We start from the raw sequence: 20,898 nt of genomic DNA, 5'->3' as shown, positions 1-20,898 counted from the left end.
CATATTAGATTTGCCAGCACTGGGACTGTTACATATTCTGCTGACATGGAGATTTAAGACTTTCGATTCACATTGCTTGAATGCTTCTCTAATGTACAAATAGACCATACACAGGTTGAATAGAAGAAGATTAGAAAGAGCATTGGGGTTCAGCCAAAAAAGAATAGAAAAAACACTGGAGAGCAATAATTATTTCATGCATGTATGCATTTTCCTTGTGTGAGTCACATGCTATGAAAAGAACGATATATATGCCACGCATGAGATGATTTCTTATTTGGGCAGGGGAAAAGAAGTTAAGAACATACAAATTTCTATAAATATAATTTGCATTCTGGATTAGAGAAAACTAATTGAACTCAGTCAGACTGGGTTTTCACTATCTACAAAAGAGCATCCTCTCTTCCATCATGTTGAGGGATGTGTAGGTGGAAGGACCACATGTTTATCTTCTATATATTGTGTTGAATCACCAACAAAAAAATGAAGAAAAAAGCACCAAAAAAAAAAAAAAAATTTAAAGAACAAAAGATGCACATTAATGACATTATAGACAATCAAAAACCTTCAACACTAGCTCTCCGGATAGATGATGATGATGATTTTCGGCTTTCCTGTCGATCAAGCTCCTCCAATGAGAGGGTGGAGGAACATGCACGTGGAGGAAGAGACAATGGCAGAGCTGGTCGTCTAGTAGGGGAAATCGATGGTTGGGCTCTTGATGGTGGAGATGGCGAGAAACTTGACCTGGGAGCTGGCATAATGATTCCATTGAGACTCGGTGACCTTGACATTTGCTTTCCAGTAATGGTTGCAGGTTCTTGTAGAGGAAAACGACAGGAATACTTCATGTCTTGTATGATTTTGAGATGTTCAACGATGGTTCTCATGGTGGGTCTTTCTGATGGATCTTTCAGAAGACATCTTTGAGCTATGTCAGCGACTGTCCTGGCTGCTTTGGCTGGGAAACGGCCTTTCAAATGAGGGTCCATGATCAGTGATAGTCGACAGTCATCAGCTAGGAAAGGCCGGCTCCATTTGACTAAATTCCTCTCTTCCTTGGGATGCCGGCTATCAAGATTCTTCCGGCCAGTAAGTATTTCTAGAAGAACAACTCCAAAACTCCAAACATTGCTTTTTGGGGTGAGCAATCCTTTCTCCACTGTTTCCACTGAAAGGTTTGCCACTGCCTGTACACATGAGAAAAAAGAGTGTTAATTAATAACCTATTGGCCCAAACAAGTCATGCAAAAAAGGAGGATTTGTAGAGAACAAATGAGTGCATGTGACTACAGCACATAAGAGTCTTTCTTTGAAGGTTAACACAAATAGGATGAACCTAAATATGGAAAAGGGACATTATCACTAAGCAACAGAAAAGAACTTACAACTGAATTATTAGAGATCTCCATCTCAGGAATGTGGCCAACACAACCATATCCTGAAAGCTTTGCACTAAAATCTTTGTCAATCTGTATGTTGGAAGTTGAAAATTCATTGTACATGGCCTGTGAGTACAAGGGAAGCTTTTAGTAAACGCAAGAGGCATAGTACCCTTAAATTTTCTAAGGAACAAAAAACTGAAATATTAATTTTCTTGTCCAAAGAAAAAATAAAGCCCTGCTAATGCGGTCAAATTATGATTACCTGGAAAGGCCCTTCTTCATGCAAGAAAGTAAGTCCTTGTGCAGCACATAAAGCAATTTTCATTCTTGTATTCCAATCAATGGGAGGACCATCTGATCTCCCATAGAGTAGCCGATCCAAGCCTCCATGAAAGAGCCTCTCATATACTAACATTCTTTGTTCGGAACCATCACGTGCATGGTAACCAAGCAATTTACAAAGATTAGGATGATGCAAAGATGCAATTGTATTTACCTCATTGATAAAATCCTTTAAACCCTGGAGGAACACAAACACAAGGACACCATATTACAAAGCGGTCCAGCATTTCTAATATTTACAAAGCAAAATATCTAAGGCGTAAAGTTCTCCTACATAGGTGAAACCATAATTTGTATTCCATGTTTGATGTCATGATATACATTTAAACATGCAACCAATATGGACAATAAAAAGAAGAATGTGTACTTAAAGAAAGGCAGTTACAAGTCCAACCCAAGAGCAAGATTCACAGATAGGTAAACTTTCATTTACTGCATCTATGGCTGAATTCACTTTACTAGCTTTTAACACCAACCTAGAGATATCCTAAATTCCAATTACTATAAAATTTTGAATTCTAGGAGTTGTCTAAAAAATCACATGTTTCTTTTAAACTTAGTTATGCTTGCTATGAGAAAATTATATAGCCATATCATTGCACACTGGGGGACTTCAGAAAGGGGATGCAAGATTAAAACACTAACAATTATGTAGAGCAGCAAAACAACACAGTTTTCCATACAACTGTAAAAATAACAAAATGATTGTAGAATTCATCCACTTTTTAGAAGTTAGCTATGTGCCAACAATTATTGGCCGAGGAGATACCAAGAAAATGAAAAAAAAAAAAAGTGAACTCAGAGCATCCTAATAATCGTGATATGCATATGTTACCTGAATGGATGGGTGAAGGCGAGTAATAGTTGCTTCGAACTTTTTTGAACTAGAAGCATCGTCTCCAAACGAAGCTTTATAGATAAAGGAAGAAAGACCTTCTGAAACACATCGATCTGAAGAGAAATGATGGCAAGCGGCAGCAATTTCATCGAATGAAAAGTTCTTCAGTGTTCCTGTAGGAGGCAGTGGCAATGGTCCAGAAATGAAAGGGCCACTATTAGTAACTGACTTAAAGCTTCCAGTAGTTTTTAGTGCAGCAGTGCATTGAGGCGATGGTAGAGGAAGAGGTTGAGGACTTGGCGAACGTTGTTCCTTTATTGATCCAGTTCGATACTTGGACTCATCCTGTTCATCATATTCAACTGATGAAAGAGCATCTTGCTCTGCAGTATCAAGAGTCGATGGAGCAGATAATGCCCTTGTTCTATTACTGGTGATTTTGTTAACTGGTTGAATTGGTTTCACTCTGGTCCTAAAACTTGGGGGTGCAGACTGTAGGGACCGGGTTTGGATTTGGGGCTCTGGCAACACAGTGGGCGAATGATCGTTATGGCTAGGACGTTTCATATAAACATTGTGCTCAGACTTTTTCTTCTTACTCTTCAAAACTGTGAAACACCCCATCTTACTATACAAGTATCTAAGGATGTTATATGGTTTTCTGTCTTTCTGCAAAGAAAAATAAAGAGAATAACTATCAATTAAAACCCTTAAACTTGGTAAGGTCTTAGAACTTCATTAAGACCAAAAGTTAAAATAAAAGGACAAGAATTTCATGTGGTGACACACCTTAGAATTCATTTGATCGGATTGGAAAATATCACCACCACATGAATAAAAACTTATAAAAGAAAAAGGAACAAGAAATTGCCTAATGACCAACTCTAAGTGTCAACAGTTAACCCCCTCCAACATCCTTTTATAGAAGATTTCAAACAGTTGCTCATACATGTTATTTTCAATAGATGTATCTCAGGAAACCTCTGAAATCAGTGCCAATCTCAATTCCCCTTATCACAACAATACCACCTAAACTTTGGGTGGGTCATGGTCCACCTTTTCATCACTTGAGGGATTGATATTCCACCTAAAATTTGATAACCTATTTCCATACAATGAACCTTTCTGCAACCAAATTGCTAATCAATCAGTGAAAGACCACCCTCCAATCCCCTCCCACATCATCTAATACACAAATCTATCAAAATTCCAACTTGGCAACAATACCTTAGTAATGAACTATACCATTAAATCCTAGCTACTAAAGGATCAAAATTTATTTATACATACTGAAAAAAAAACCCCCCATATCCATTAATGCCTCTTCCTTAAAAAGCCATGAACCCCATGAATCAGAATCCATTAAACTTGTATAAAAAGCAACCCAGATCCATGACACCCCCAAATTTTGCCAAAAGAAAAATACCCATTAATTTACAAAGTCTAAAATATCATTATAGGATAATCTTCTATCCCATAAATCACTGCAATTAGACAATACCCATATAAGTGCAACTGAAAGCACAACAAACCATTAAAAAACCCCAAAAAAAAATCCCACAAATCTCTCTAGAAAATCTGAACCTTTGAATGCCCAACAAGAATTATTCCAAAGAATCCCAATTATAAAATTTAAAACTTTTTTTTGAAAAACAAAAAAGAAGAAAAACTAATCAAACCTGGAAAATTGCAGCTCATGAAACTCTGAAGAGATTGCCCAAATGGGTCTAATAGGAATCTGTGGTCTTGATTTGATGACAGGAAAAAAAAGCCCTTCTCAAGTCAAAGAAAGCAGATGGTAAAGGCTGAGGAAGTGAGAAAGATTTTATTTTTGAGAGAGAGAGAGAGAGAGGGACAGTAGACAAAAGATGAAAGGAATACTAAGAATTATGAGAGAGAGAGAGAGAGAGAGAGAGAGAGCCCCAAAGAGGAATGGAGCCCAATGAGCAGTGGTCAAACCTACCAAAAACCCAGATTTAATTAAACATTGAAAGTATCATTATTATTATCGTATAAAAACAACAGAAAATTTGTTTATTTTTTCACTTTCTGACATCTCTACCCTCAATATTTTTCTCTATTACAATTCATTTCTTCTTTTTTATTCATCAATGTCAGATTCTCTTATCCTTAAAATGACTTAGAATGCCCTTTTGTACTTATGTTTGGACATGGAATCTTCTGTGTCTTAAGACTCCCCAGCCCAACCGTGTACAAGCTGGATTTGAATTATTATTTCCATTTTGACTAGTATTTAAAAAAAAAAAAAAAAGGTTTGTTTGTGTTTTTCATTTTTTAGTGAGAGATTTGTGCACTCTAATCCGAAAATTTTGGTCAAAGAAAAAAAATTTGACCCCAGATCATTTCATTCAAGCAACATGCCTACAAGATTATAGAGTTGTATAATTTTTTTTTAATTTTTTGATATTAGGAATTAGAAATTTTGAACAATATAATGTATTTGTTGAGCATTTATATAGGGTGTGTTTTTTTTTTTTGGAATAAAATATATGGTGTATATTGTGCATGAACATTTGATCTTGGTTTTATTAAGAATATCTTTTCTTTCAACATTTGTAATGTTGAGACTTGAGAGACAAGTTTTCTGAACCAACATAAAAATAAAAGCCAACATTTGTATTTTCCTTACCTGCTATGTAAGGGAAAGCTATAAAGTAAAAGAAAGAAAAGTACAAATACATAGTTCATATTTTTAATTTTTTGATATGAATTCAAATAATGAACATAATATAAGCAAAACCAATGAACAATAAAAGTTGAATTATTGCCTTTGAAAATTTTAATATCATTTTTTTATTGGTTAATACAATCATCTACTAGCAGCATGGGGAATGTTTGCGTCTCGTCGCAAGGCTCATTTTGAGTTGTAGAGTTTAATTCAATTGAAAATTTTAATATACAAACTTAAAGAATCATGCCTTTTTTTTTTAAAAAAAAAGGGTAAATATTAGATAATAGAGGAGGGGAGAGGTAAAGTATGAACCACACAATTAGAGAACCTCAAAAAATACCATTACTATTTGAATATCTATTAAATCCCAACTATACTTAAAATTTGCCCACCTTTTTTTTGTTTGTTGAGAAAAACTTAAAAAATTTGCCCACCTAACAAAGTGCAATGAGATCAAAATGTTCAATTGGGATAAGTTTATATGAAATAATTATCTTTGCATAATGAACCATAACTTTATCTAAAGAGGGAAAAAAAGTCAAGAATAAATTAATCTATTTTGGGAGGTCCAAGTATGAAGGTATCCATTTGAGGAAAGCTTCATTTTCAATTTGCTAATATAGAAGTCATAGGTCCTTGAAGTTACAGTTGGCCATAAGGGAATGGATTAAATTTTCATCTGTGAATTTTTAAAAATAAAAATAAAAAATAAAAAAATTTGGCCGGTGGATAAGAGGGACATTTTGGACATTGAGGAGTAAATAAATAAAAAGGAAAAAATAAAATGGGTTGATGACCAAAATGGTAAATTCAAAAGGGCACCTCGATTTTCAACGAAGAGCGCCTTGATTGAAGTGACAAGCCAGTCAAAGTTTGGAAAATTAATATTTTAAAAAAGATTAAATCATGTTTCCGGTGTGGTCAAAGAGACCTATCAAGACAGGTCTTTGACTCTCAATCTGCCCCGTCTAATTTGCGCGTGGCCAAGTGATGGACGGCCCTGATTTTGCCATTCAAAACCTTCGTGGGACCCAACAAACATCAACAATTTTGTCTTCATAAGTTATCATACTCGAAATACTATTAACAATAAGTAGTCGGTCCTTCACGCGCCATCTGAGAGTGGACAGAATTTCCCATCATCAGCAGCAACCGTGGGTCCCTTTGTAGGTCCCATCATCTCTCACTTTATACTGTTCAACTTGAAATTTTTTTTTTTTTTGGAGGACAAGAAAACAAAGAGAAGAAAAACTATATAATATGTGCGTTTTTGCCTTTTGTTGTTATTATAAACAAATATACAAGGTTGTTGAGTGTTTTTTTTTTTTTTTCCACGGTAAATATGGGGTGCATGTGTCGGGTTTATAAGCATAAATAATTGTGAAATGTGAAGGTAAAAATTAGAGTTTAAGTCTCTAATAAGAAACCTCACACATAGAGTAAAATTTTTATTTTTTATATATAAAGAAAAAAAAATCTCAACCCAATTTTGTTACTTGACAAAAAAACGAGACCAGTTGTCCATTGGAGAACAACAATAGATCGAATTGAGTAGGATTTCCACAAGTAGAGTTGGTTTAAGTCGAATCAAGAGAAGTGGCAGTCGCGGCGATCAAGGCTTCGGTGGATCTTCCTCAAAATCTAATTATAAAGTGTAAGGTTAAAGTGTAATTTTTTATGAGTGAAATACAAAACTAACCCTCTAAGTTTTTTCAAATTTCATTTTAATCCTTTAACTTTACTTTTGTTCATTTAAGTTCTTTAATTTCCAAATTTATTTAATTAAGGCTTTTCCATCAACTTTTATTGTATGTTTTGGTTAATTTTTTAATTTTATAAATTTTTCTTCAATTTTTTTGAATTAAAAAAATTCAATTAATGATTGAAAAATATTTTCCATTTTTTTTTTAAATTTTAACAAAAGTTAACAGAAATGCTTTAATTGAATAAATCTGAATCTTAGGACTAAAATGAACCAAAACAAAGTTAGGGGATTGAAATAAAATTTGAAAAAAAAAGTTAGAGGTCAGTTTTAGCCTCTTTTTTTTTTTTTTCTTTTTAATTCATAAACTAGGCCAGATGACCCAGATCAAGGTCTAGACTGGTCAGCCCAAATTTGAGCTTAGTTCTTATCCCAATTGGATATTTAAACTCAATTTAAGGTAGTTTCCAAAGCTCGGCCCAAAAACAAAAAGGACTTAACTGGGCTCCGACTCTTTCTATCTCTCTAAGACAATCCAAAATTTCTTCTTCCATGCGTCATTTGCAGCAAAGATTGCTATACTTCATGGATTTAACCTAAGAGAGCACAGCCTTTCTTTGCCAATATAGTTGGGTTGTCCTAACTTTGAGGTATAAAACTTAAATAGTGTGGAATAGGCCCAAATTTCCAACATATTGTAATGGTTTATGCAACATTGCATGTGTTGCCCTATGTAACCAATTCCCGGGTATTTGCCTAGTAAAATACATAGTAAGTCACATTAATAACTTGTTATAGTCAAAGTTTCTTTTCCCCTCAAACAAAATATATGCAAGACGTTTCAAGCATTAATAATTTTTTATTTTTGGTTAAAAAAATGAGTGCGTATCTCACTTTACTTTTCAAGATAAATATTTGAGGCCTAAATTGGACCTTTTGATTTGTGATCCACACACAAATCCAACAGGTCACATGGAGGGCCAGACTGGTGCTCTGTTAAATCTTTTCATGTACCAAAAACAGAAAAAGCCCATTTCAAGAAGTGGAGCAAACCGAAGTACAAAAATATTCACCAATGCAAGTACATAACTACATATTGAGTCATTGACCTCCTTGTCCTAGGTTCCTAGCATCAACAGGGGCATCTTGAGTCTTGATTACAGACCTACCTACCTCCCAATAATACTAAAGGCCTGTCTGTTTGGATGGGCCAATAACTGCTTTAAGGGGATTAAGAACTCTTCTAGTTGAAATTGTTAATCGTTTGGTAACTTTACTAAAAATTATGAATTTTTAGGAAAAAGTTCTACAATTCATTGTTCATACTTTGTAAATCTATAATTTTAATGTACCATTTACTATAATTTTGCCAAACACTCAAAAGACTAAAGCTAAATTCAGCCAAGACTTCATAGTTAAGGCACTATTTCCTACAAAAATGCCAAATGTGCACTAGAGTTCTTACTTTAAATGGGCACTATAGTTAAAGATCCATAGTAAGACTTTTGCTATTGACATGAATCAATAAGCCAAATTACATAAACTCTCTCTCTCTCTCTCTCTCTCATTTTATTTTCTGCTTTTTACTTTAACACTAAGTATTATACAAAAGAGTTGCTTCACCACTAATTTCATCTTTGTTACTCAAAATTAAATGAACCCTTCAGCCTTTTCTTCATCTTCTTCTTTAAAAAAAAGCAACATATTGTATTTCATTATACATTCTTAGCCCCAAAGAAAAACAAAAAAACAAAAAGTTAACACAAGCATTTCCTTCCATCAAAGTAAAATCCCCCCCACCCCTTTCAAGTGTACAAATTGATATACCAACCGGGAAAGTGGCGCCCAAACATATATGAAAATCTATAACATCTCAGAGTAATAATGGCATCTTTGTCAAAATCTCTCTTGGGGGAAAAATTGACGAACAGCACAAAAGATCTTATAACACAATTGCAATCAATCCTACTGTTTCAACAATTTGAACAATCCAATAGATGGAATAAGAAGGTACACATAATTTTTACAATGTGTTTCATATCCCAAATCTTGGTTTGGTTAGATAGTTAAGATGTTTAGCAATCCAATAAAAAGCCTCACCTGGACCCCCATAGTTTGATAAAACCTTGAAAAATACCTGAAAATGGCAATTTATTTTCTTAAGAACCCTATTATCATTCATGTTGACATTTGAAAAAACAAACAAAAACAACCACAACAATGTTTTTACCTGGCAAGCTGGAGGAAAAAAAATAGTTCCATGGCCTCTGAACATAACCAATTTTCAAATATTTGTCTAAATCAAACGCTAGCGAGCAAAATACTGATGTACCCATTAGAAGTAGGCAGAAATTACTGATTTTTCCTGTCATATATTTCTTGAATAACATACTAAGTGTAAAATTATAACACAACCATGAATGGTAATTCCCCACCAATCTTTTTTGCATATTGTTTGAGACAGAAATGCAAAAATCCCAACCACCAAAGAGCCCATACAGATTAGTTCCTACAAATATATACACAAAATCACTCTAGTAAGTTTAAAGCAATAATTATCTTATCCAGCAAAATAACAAATATATATATATTACCCCTCTCACAATGTGTTTGCTCAAAGGCGCGTGAGATTCACACACGATAAGAAAAATGTGCATATATCCAATGTGCGAGATGCCTTTTCAGTTCAGAGTTTAAAAAGAGACAGTAGTAATTGGAAGCAAAAAATATACTATACACGAGTAACATGACCAATCAAAGAGTAAAATCATATTTATACCTTACAAGCAAGCAATTCCAGAAGATATTTTCGAAATCTAGCTTCTGGGTGTGGGAGATCTGATGTGTGCTTAAAGCCAATGGCTCGGTTCTTGCTCCTTCGAAACCGATACTTTTTAAGAAATCCAATAAACTTGGATCTCAAAGTTTTGCATTGTGGTTGCTTAGGATTAATGGATGTTCCATATTCGGACTTCAATCTAAGAAAACATTTGCCAAGCTTTAGTACAATGGAGCAGTGATGGAACTCCCAAGTGGGTATGATACTTGTTGCCTTGAGCTTGAAATGAAAGCTTTTGGCCTTGGCATGAATGTAGATTTTCCATGATTTTTGCTTTTCTGCTTGCATTGTGCACAGATCTATGGGCCAGAAAAAAGAAGAAGGGAGCATCCACATCAGTAGATGTAAATATTTGCAAAATACAAAAAGAAATAGATTTTACACATTTTACCCCAAAAATCTTACACATCAATCCTTCTAAAACTGTCTATATGTACATTATTTTATTAATTTCACGTTTTGCGCCTTTTTTCCTCAGATACACACAAACACACCCACACACAAACACAAAAACACAGACAAATCAACACAGAGATATACAAACACACCCACGCAGACAAACCAACAGAGAGACAGATCGGTGCTGGTGGGTCGGCGGAGTCCGTGCTTGTGGGTTGTGATTCTTGTGGTGCTGGTGGGTTTTGATTCTTGTGGTTCTTGTGGTGGAGATTGGTGCTTGTGGTGGATAAAGTATTTGACCATGAGAGGAAAAGGAAGAAGAAGATACTTGTGAAGGGAGGTGATTTGACCGTCAGCAAAGGAAGAAGGAGGAGTTTACCATGAAAGGAAGAAGAAAGAAGTAGAAAAAGCCAGAAGGACAAAGATTCGCCTGAGTAAGAAATGAGATAAGAACAAAGAAAAAGGGCAAAGTCCAAAAGAAAAAGTAAGAAATTTGGAAAAAGGGATAAGTAAAAAAGAAAAATAACAATTAAAAATTAAAAAATATTATTATTTAAATAAAAGATGGTAAAATAGATCAACTGGGATAAGTATTTTGAAAAAATAATAATTAGAAAAAGTAAGTTTTCAACATAAAAATAGACAGAAGAATTTGGCCAAATTGGTGCCCTTATGCGGACCCAAGATGAACTAGCCGTTGAATTCCAAAGGCATCATTGCCTTGAAATTTGAAATAAAGAAATCGTCTTCAGGTAAAAATTATTGAGTAATTTCGGAATAATATAAATATATTTTTTTTTTTCTCATATGATTGGTGAGTTTTACTAATTAAATTTATAGTGGGATCAATTATTTATGTGAGAGAGAAGAGTACGCATTTATGGTACTCCAAAGTGCAAAATATGATTTATTATATTTTATGAAACATGTGCATTGATTATGGATTTTTTTTTGCCATAAACGCCCTTGTGGTTCTTATTTTTTGAGTTATTTCTATTTTAGTACTTACATTTCTATTTTACAATTTTTAGTTCTTAAAATTATGGTTTTTACCATTATTCATTTGATAGAAAATATTTTAGGTGACAAACGGAGTGCACTGTTGACACAGTAAATGTTGAGGTGTCTATTAAAATAGTATTAAAAAGGTCACACAGCATTCATGTGTCCTTTAAAATAATATTAAAATAAATTTATCAATTTCAAAAATTACAAAAAAAAAACATAATTAAATTTATCAATATTACTTTATCAATTTCTATTAAACGTTCTCAGCAACCAAACACAACATAAAAGATGTTAAATCTTAAAATCTATAACAAAATCTCTAATCTCTCTCTCTCCAAGCTATCTCTTTCTACAAAAGTCTCCAAGCTCAAGGTGAAGGCAAAGGTGATTGAAGGTGGGTTTTGGGTGAAGGTGGAGGTAACTGAAGGTAGTTTTGGCTGAAGGGGCTGACTAAAATTGAGCTCTCTCTCTAAATCTATGGTTGAAATCCCAACTCTCTCTCTCTCTCTCTAAATTCATGGCTGAAAATCTAGCTTTCTCTCTCTCTAAACCTTGGCCAAAAACCCAACTTTCTCTAGCCAAAAACTCAGCCCTCTCTCTCTCTCTCAACTTTGGCCGAAAACCCAACTCTCTCTTTCTCTTTAAACCCATGGCCAAAAACCCAGCTCTCTCTCTCTCTCTCTCTCTCTCTCTCTCTCTCTCTCTCTCTCTCTCTCTAAATCCATGGCTATTTTTGGTTTTAGATCTTCGGTTTTGTTCACTGATTTGGGATTTGAGTTTTGTGTTTGGATTCTCAAAAAGCATAAGAAAATTTAGGTTGAGTTATGCGTTTGGGGTCGAAAAATCTAGGTTTGAGTTTTGTCTTTGTGTAATTGTTGAATATCTTTGAGTTTTGACTGTATGTAATTGTTGAAAAAACCTGGGTTGAGTTTTGAGTTTAGGTTCCAAAATTTTGTCTTTGTAATAGTGGGCATGTCGTTGTGTTTGTGGGTTATGATTTTTGTTGACCTGGGTTTTCACCTTGTTGATCTGGGTTTTCACCTTGTTGATCTGGGTTTTTGTTGATATGGGTTTTGAGAGGCAACAATGCACCCTTCAGCATAGAAGTCATGGGTTCCTCTCAAAAAATGGGAGAACCCGATGAATCCAACGTCCACAGTCGTTTGGTCACAATCTTTCAAAAAAAGTGTAGCCCTTTATCAAAGGGTACATAGGTTAATAGACTTTAGATTGCTAGACCATTGAGTTTTCATCCCTTACATTTTCTAAGGGCATGTTTGGTTGGGGTAAAAACCGGAAGGATGGAAAATAAGGTGGAAAATATTGGTTCAGGAGAGAAAACAAAAGAAACAGAAAATGAGGAGGAAAATAATCCCTTCGAGCCCACATTTTTTTATCCTCCTAATTTGGGAGAAAAATGGGGAGGAAAAGATGCTAAATGATATAATTTACACAAATACCCTCGCTTTATTGCATTCACCTACCCCTCTCACTTTTCCACAATTTTTTTTTTGTAAAAATTAATAATTTGTATTCATTATAATTTGAGATACTACATTTTCCAATCACAAAAAATTCTTAGGGATGTGAAGAAAAAATTATTTTACCCACAAACACATATTACTCATCACACCCCTATGAACTTTTTGTGATTAGAAAATATAGTATCTCAAATTATAATAAATGTAAATTATTAATCTTTACAAAATATATATATATATATATATATATATATATATATATATATATATATATATATATATATATTTATATAAGAGGCTAGTATTTTATAATGCCAATGCCAAAGATTTATGTGTGCATTATTTGCATGGTAATATTGAGCATCTTATGTGGTACAGGGTGCTATATCAAAGACAAATGCAAAATCTTTTCAAATGACAGCAATTTCTCAAGATTTCATCAATCACCGCACAACACCGTGAACATGCCTAAAAAACAACTTTAATGAAACTTAGTTCAAAGTACACAAATAAAGAACAACTTAAATCAAAGGAAATAAGTACTCACAAAAGTAATAATTTACAATATAAAAAAAACATCAAAAGTAATAAAAGTATTTAAATCGTAAGAACAATTTCAACCAAACATTTAAGGAGAAAAGCTACTAAATATATAATGGTACACAATTTTTGTTTTTGTTTTTTTTGTTTTGCTAAGTAATGGAACACAATTCAGTGGTGAGACCTGCAACCTCAAACCACTCGATAGGACTGACTGACTGGCGTTTCAAGATTTCTTAAGTGTCCATGTTGCTATTGCTACCCAAATTGCCGCATCACCAGACATCCATGGCCAAAAATTATTTTGTATTGCATGAGTAGAGTGACAAATTGAGGTCAGAATGGGCAAGTTTGAGGAGAGTGAGCCTGCATGAGTAGGTGATGGTGGTGAACCAAGCAGACAATCTCTTTGACTGTTGAGTAAATACCTTCTAAATCTTGTTTTGAGTGGTTGTCACCTGTTACCAAAGTGCATAAATGGTGGTTGTTCTTGGTATATACAAAATTATTAAAAAAGAAAAAGAAAAAAAAAAGGACATAAGGATCGGGATGAGGAGAGATTGGGTAGTTGTAGGGCCTGTTTTTGAGGGTGAGGGAGGAGAATGTACGTGAACTTAAACAATTAATTGGGAGCAGGTATTTTTTTTTCATAAAAAAAAAAAAATTGAAAAACAATGTGAGATTAGAGTAAGAAACTGCAAATTAAAAAAAAAAAAAAAGGAGAAACGGTTTTTTTTTTATGTGAAAATGGATTAGACTTTTTTTTTTTTTTTTTTTGAGAATCTGAAAACGGATAAGGCTTGATAAAGGTAAAAAAAAACGAATTTTTTTTTTAATCGTGAATTTAGGGATGGAATGAATATGGGTAGTTGAAGCATTTCAAATACTTGAGAGTGGTATATTTTATAGGCAATGTTTTTGCAAGAAATTTTACCAAATTATCTTTTAGTTTTGTTTCTACTTAATCTTAGGGATGTGTGGGTATTTTGGAAAAAAAAAAATTTGATCCAAATAGGAAAGTCCTTTAGATAGTAGTATAAATAAAAAAAAATCATTTAAAAAAAAACATTGTAAAATTAGCTTTTAGGCAAAGCCGACTTGCCTGACATTGTTATTTATGTGCAATTATTGAGTGTGTAAAACTGTATTTTGAGTTTAAAATAAACATTTGTCTAAAGTTATGAAAAGTTGTTGCTACAAAACAGAATTTTGGGTTTAAAAACGCACTTTTAACTCCCAAAATGTCTAATCAAATAGACATATTGTCTTTGCATTTCATGTTATCAACATATCACTTAAAGTTAAAATCTTAAAGGAAAAGGGAAACACACCCCCCCCCCCCCCCCAATCAAAATCATGTTTTCAAAATTATATTATGAATTTTTAAGGCTGATAGGTGATAACCCCCGCTCCCTCGTATTCAACGTTGTGCAAGTGGTGCATTCTTGAAGGATCCAAATAAGAAATAAAAAATGACACCTTTATTTGCTCCCGTAAGTCCCAACTTGTTAGCAAAATTCAAAGCCAACTCTCCAATTGAAAAAAGATCTGAAACGATTATTTTAGGGACCAGCCACTTAACGAGGCAGATAGTGGGTGGTCCAAGGTCCATTTCATGATAATGATTTCGGAATGTGATCAAATCATCAAAGTCCCATGAAACATTCTCTTGTCTTGACATGCGAAGATTGGTGCAAGTGAGATTGTAGTTTTGCTTGACACAAAGTATATATTCGAATTTGGAACAATTAGAGCTTAATTTCAAGCTCTAGCTTACTGACTTTCCATTAGCAATTTTTCAATCATGACTGCAGGCCAATTGCACATACATGATAAGAACAAAATATCCAACAAGCAATAGCGTATTGACTGAAAATTGCATCATAGCGGATGGGGGGACCTTAATGCTCCATTGATTGCTCAAAGTGTAGAACAAAAATTTTGATAAGAATCTTACTACCGTTGAAGATAGAAAAAAGTTAATTCAAACACACGTAAGATATATGGATCCGTAAACTCTAGGATCCAATTCTAGGCGTGAATTTTACGCACATATTTAATGCATAAAATACCTTGCCATTTAAATTCTCTACAACCCAACAAAAAACACAAGCAACCTTGTTAGGATGTAGTATCTAATGTAACTAACCAAACGGTTACTTACAAAGCCCCTCTCTATAGGTGTAGTCTCCGCAAATATGTGAGACCCATTCATGCGAGAAAAACGTTACGCAACTACCGTTACACAAGACACCACATTTCATGTTAAACCTTGTACGGATACCACTCGGTCGCTGTACATTTTGAGTACCCCTTGAAGTTTGGCAAGCATAAAGCTAGATAGGGACAAAGCTTTAGTTTAACGCACCACCCTGTTTATAAAATACAACAAAACGGACCACAGTTTAACCTACCATTAGCCCATAGTATAGTAATGGCAAATAAACCAATACAAAGTTACAAACAGTGAGGGGCACATGCACTGGTGGCAATTCCACATGCAAAATCTGATACCACCAAATTGGCTTAGATGACATAAACTCATAAAAAAGACTAATGCACTAAATATCTCAACAAAGTCCTTAAAATAACATATACATTCGATCCTTGCTAATCTCCTACCCTACACAATTAAACATTCCGAGAAAAAAGAACCACCTCATAAAGCTAATAATAATCAATCTTCAACATGTTGACCCTAAAATATTTAACAGATATCTTTGCCCAATTGACAAAATCTAATTAACTTGCTTCGTTTACAACTATGACAACACTACCTTGGCTCCTAGACCCAGTTGTACCTGGTTCTGGCTGTGCTTCTTGATTTGCACCTGAAGAAGTGGCAGTTGTAATTGTTGTTGTTGATGTTGTTTTGTGCTCTGCCTCAAGCAATGAATGCCGACAATTTGGGCACGATGAGTGTGACAAAAGCCATGTGTCAATGCACCTAACATGGAACCCGTGATTGCATTTTGGCAAGATTCGAACTTTCTCACCATCTTCGAATTCCCCGAGGCAAATGGGACATTCTGTTCCTTTAAAAACATTATTACTACTATTCAAATCGGACCCATAAACCGCAACGGGAATCTGACGCAAATCACGCTTCTTGAGCCCTGTTGCAGCTAATCTCGCAGCGGTTTGTTCAGGGCTTTCCAACGAAAACCTTCGACTACAACGCAAGGCACACCGCACGATTGAGTTGAGCCCGAGTGCACAAATCAGTGCACACAACAAAGCTGCTAATATGATCACCATGTTGGTGTCAAAATTGGTCTCGTTAATGTAATTATTAGAATCACGAGCCTTGATCCCATAATTTTCCGGTGGCAAACTCACCTGTGTCTCCAAAAGGTGGCGCTGCATGTTTTACTATGAAAAGAAATGGATAAAATATGAAAAAGGGTCTTGTAGAATTGTGCTAATAACACCTAAAGACACTAGGTTTTTTCTTTGATGGGGTTGTGTTTTTTTGGTTAAGTAAAAAGAGAGAGAGAGAGAGAGGGACTGAGTGAAGTTGTTGAAGAGGCTTCTAGATATGTTTTCTTGGGTTCATAGGTGTTTTTTCTTTTGAGTTACAGTAATGCTGTGAAGATTCCAGCTAGAAATAGACATAGAAGGAGCATCTTTCCTTGTGTCAACAATAAGGCAAGAGACTTGGTATTATTGTCTTTGTGGATGACTGTTGTCCAAATTGGGGACCGTTTTCTCTGCAAGAATCCCGCTTCTTAATCAGAAATGGTCCTCTATACACTTATTATAGCAAAAGATGATTAAGAATATAGGAATAGAAAAAAAAAATTTTACTTTTACCCTTACCTTAAACTTGTTTTGGCTATAAAATTCTTCGCCGTCGCCGGTGGCCTAGATCGATCAGAATTCTTTTTTTGAAGAGTTATCTGCATATTTGAAGGATGCCCTTTTGGAATTGAGTGGAAGACTAATATATACACAAATGATTGTGGCCTGTAGTCAAGGCTTAGGAGATGCACTGGTTGATGCATATGAGAGCAAGATACCATGTCAAAAAAGCAAGATATAATTGGGGTAGCTTTGCCTACCTAATTATGGTTAATTACTAAAAGTGAAGCTTATATTATAATGCTAATACTTGTACCAAATCCAATCATAATCACTAAGTTGTACAGTTGTTATTTGGCTAAGCAACATTTCATATTTGCATGGATTTACCAATATTATGTGTATAATTAGATGCAGATTAAAGCATAGTGGAAGTTTTGCTGCCACAATCTTATTTGGTAATACCTTGCTTTTGACATCATGCTAGGTAGATATATATATCATAGTTAAGAAAAGGGAATATATCTTCAACCATAAAAATATCTCCCTAACTTTTTCTCCATTGTACTGGCTACAGATCAAAACTTAAAATCACGCAATGTAAACATAATGTTATCCTTTTTGTTTGTATGGGAGGGAGGCGTTGTCTGTCATTCTATAAAAGTGGCTTTCTTTTTCTATAAAAGTGACTATTAATTACTCACATATACCCCCTTAGTTGGGTTCAAAGACATGAATTATCTTATCTAATAAGATTTTCTCTTTTTGTTCTGAAATTGGGAGAATCTATTTACGGAAAAAGATTGAAAAGATTGAATGATTCATGAATCTAGAGGGGTAAATTATTCTACATCATTTACAATAGATTAAATTATAAATTACTTCCTTTCAATTTAATTTGTTTTCAAATGATTTCTTTAGGCTTTTATTCTATTTTTCATCTCAAACCTTTCATTTTGACATGTTTACAATTCTTTATTTGTTTTGAAATTAAGGAAATCTATTTTACTGTCAAGATCGAGTGTTTCATGAATCTAAAAGTGTACATTGTTAACGTGTATAGTGTTGTGGGCTTTAGGCCCAACTAAATTACTTGTATAACACACATTTTTGTACCACACATTTTTGTACTACACTCTTACTTGTATTGCACTCATATGCCTCCTATATAAAGGTAATCATGTATATTCTTTCACAATGAAATACAATACTATTGAATTCAATATTTCTAACATGGTATCAGAGCCACTGCTCTGACATTTTCTTAGCAGCCTTGTCTTTATTGGTGTTACTTCATTCTCAACATTGCTTCCGCCGTCACAGCAGTTGCCACAACCTCTTGTCGTTGAACCTCTGACGTCTTCCAGCGGTCGTCCTTGGGTTCCAAACCAGCAGCCGCTGCCGTTGAGGAGTTTCACACCACAAAGACTACTGCTTCTTACATCACCGTCGCGAATATTGCTCCGATTAATTTTCAACAGGTACCATTGAGATCGTCTTGCACCGATCTACACAATTGTGGAAGCCTTAGAGCCATTGGAGACCGCACGCGCCCCCACGCGCTTCTCAAAGATTCTGCACCGCAGCTCAAGTGCCCCACACGCTTCCACGCGCCATTGCACATTTGGGTTGTATCTCCATGCGCTTCGAGCCGCGCCTTCACGCACCTCTACACTCCCGCTAACGTCATTCTGCCATGGTCAGCCCTAGTTGCGTCATAACTGACATCACTTGCTTGCATTAGTCGCTGACGTCATCCTTTGACTTCTGGCAATGGACTGTTGACTTTCAGCAGGGCTTGACCATTGACTTTCAGCAGAGTTGACTGTTGACTTTTTCATAGGATTGACTTTTTGCAGTCCAGGTGCTTCTTACCCAGTTTTTCATGTAGATTTCATTTTTGCAGTCCATTTTTGCATATTTTGCTTCTAAATGAAGAATAAGGACAAGTCTTCTTCATTTCACAACAATCATCGTCGACAATCCAACAAACGTTTTTGTAATTTTTGCAAACGTTTTGGCTATAATATTGAGATTTGCTATCAACACAACAAATCGGCTGTTTCCATTTCTGCTGCTACGGTTACTAACACTGAGAGTGTCCCACCCATAGCTCCCGTTTCTGCACAGTCTCAGTTTTCTAGATCCACTTTCACCATTTCTAGAGATGACCTTATAAACGTCATCGCTAATATCATTTGTATGGTTGGTAATGTATCTTATTCCTCTTCTCTCTCAGCTTTATCTGGTATGTCTCCTACCTCTTGGCTTATGGATTTTGCTTGTTGCAATCACATGACACCTCACTCGTCCTTATTTTCTAACCTTAAACCTGCACCACACTCTCTTAATACTCACACAGCAAATGGTTCCACAATGTCTGGTCATAATATAGAATCTGTTTCAACCTCCAACCTTTCGGTTCTTAGGGTCTTTCATGTTCCTAACCTTTTTACAATTTATTTTCTGTTGGACAATTAGCTGAGTTGGGTTATCGCATTATATTTGATTATTTTGGGTGTATTGTGCAGGATCTGAGGACGGGACAAGAGCTTGGGACCGGTTCCAGAGTTGGGAGTATGTTTCCCGTGGACAACCTTCGTCTTCTACTTGTTGCATCTATTTCTATTGCTGTAGTTACTACTGTTTCTTCTATTCCTTCCCTTTCACTTTGGTATGCCCAACTTGGTTCCTTTTGGGTTCAAGAATTGGCCTCTAGAGGTTTGTTAGGTTCAGTGTCTACAGAAAATTTTGATTGCGTTTCATGTCACTCAGGAAAACAACCAGCTTTGCCTTTCAATACTAGTGAATCAATATCCACTGATATCTTTGACCTTATTCATTCTGATGTTTGGGGGCCTTCCTCTGTCTCTAGTGTTGGTGGATCTCAATATTTTTTGTCTTTGAAAAATGATTGAAACTCAGTTTTCCAAACACATCAAAATTTTTCGATCTGATAATGCTCTTGAATACACTCAATATGCTTTCCAAGCTATTTTGCACTCCTATGACACTGTTCATCAACTAACTTGTCCAGGTTCCTCTCAACAAAATGGTAGAGCCAAACAAAAATTTCGTCATATTCTTGACACTGTTCGTACTCTCCTTCTCTCTGCCAAAGTTCCTGCTCCTTTTTGGGGCGAAGCTGCACATTATGATGTTCATGCTATTAATCGTATTTTCAGTCCTGTCATCCAAAATCAAATTCCATATAAGCGCCTTTTTGGGTCATCTCTAGATTATCATCACCTTTACTTCTTCAGTTTTGCCTATTTCGTTCTTCTTCAACCCCATAAGCATAACAAACTTGAGCCTCAGTCAAGGTTTTATTGTTTTCTTGGCTATGGTGAAACTCAAACCGGGTATCGGTGTTATGATCCTGTTTCTCATCGTCTTCGTATCTCCCGCAATGTTGTCTTTTGGGCACATTGCCTCTTTGTTAAGCTCTCTCACTTCTGTGCTTCCCTATTTTCCTCTTCTGTCTTAGTTTTTTTTCCAGATGAGGCACACATTCCTTCTGTAACTACTCCCGATCTCCCTATAGTTGCTCCCGATTCTCCTATAGACTTCTCTGTCCAACCACCAGATATCATTGATCTCTTTCCTAGTTCACCCTTTAATGAACAGGTGGAAGATGAACAGGTCGAAGACGAGCTACCCAACCCTAAGCTTGGGTCCCCTGCTCTTGCTCCGCCTGAAGATCTTGCACAAGACATTCCATCTCGTCACTCAACTCGGATAAGATCCATTCCTGCACATTTACTTGACTATCATTGTTACACCGCCCTTGCTACACTGCACGAGCCTCACAACTATCGTGAGGCTTCCACTAACCCCTTATGGAAGATTGCAATGAAAGAGAAACTTGATG

At 35.3% G+C, this 20,898-nt stretch overlaps 2 protein-coding genes and 1 long non-coding RNA gene across 5 annotated transcripts; all 3 read right to left on the bottom strand.

The window, feature by feature from the left end:
- Positions 1-311: 311 nt before the first annotated feature.
- Positions 312-4,550, bottom strand: LOC142610749 (putative serine/threonine-protein kinase PBL1). 2 transcript variants are annotated; one of them, XM_075782674.1, is made up of 5 exons: positions 4,245-4,550; positions 2,563-3,234; positions 1,648-1,905; positions 1,389-1,508; positions 312-1,190 (listed from the first exon to the last, which is right to left on the bottom strand). In XM_075782674.1, the coding sequence occupies exons 2-5, from the start codon at positions 3,187-3,189 to the stop codon at positions 558-560; spliced, it is 1,638 nt and encodes a 545-aa protein (XP_075638789.1). In that variant the 5' UTR covers positions 3,190-3,234; positions 4,245-4,550; the 3' UTR covers positions 312-557. The 2 variants fall into 2 exon arrangements, with proteins under 2 accessions (XP_075638789.1, XP_075638788.1); XM_075782673.1 differs by lacking the exon at positions 4,245-4,550 and adding an exon at positions 3,355-3,512.
- Positions 4,551-8,650: 4,100 nt separating this feature from the next.
- LOC142609521 (uncharacterized) lies at positions 8,651-10,662 on the bottom strand. Of its 2 annotated transcripts, XR_012839621.1 has the most exons (4): positions 10,347-10,657; positions 9,739-10,097; positions 9,190-9,468; positions 8,651-9,096 (listed from the first exon to the last, which is right to left on the bottom strand). It is a non-coding gene; the product is annotated as an uncharacterized LOC142609521 (long non-coding RNA). The 2 variants fall into 2 exon arrangements; XR_012839620.1 differs by having other exon boundaries at positions 9,190-10,097; positions 10,347-10,662.
- Positions 10,663-15,764: 5,102 nt separating this feature from the next.
- Positions 15,765-16,741, bottom strand: LOC142610087 (RING-H2 finger protein ATL74-like). The gene has a single exon (XM_075781800.1). It carries the CDS (start codon positions 16,590-16,592, stop codon positions 15,969-15,971), a length of 624 nt encoding a protein of 207 aa, XP_075637915.1. The 5' UTR covers positions 16,593-16,741; the 3' UTR covers positions 15,765-15,968.
- Between the last annotated feature and the right edge of the window lie 4,157 nt (positions 16,742-20,898).

This window comes from Castanea sativa, chromosome 9 (genome assembly GCF_040712315.1).
Source record: "Castanea sativa cultivar Marrone di Chiusa Pesio chromosome 9, ASM4071231v1".
In the NCBI taxonomy this organism is placed as follows: domain Eukaryota; kingdom Viridiplantae; phylum Streptophyta; class Magnoliopsida; order Fagales; family Fagaceae; genus Castanea; species Castanea sativa.
This window is presented reverse-complemented; position numbering and strand designations above follow the sequence as displayed.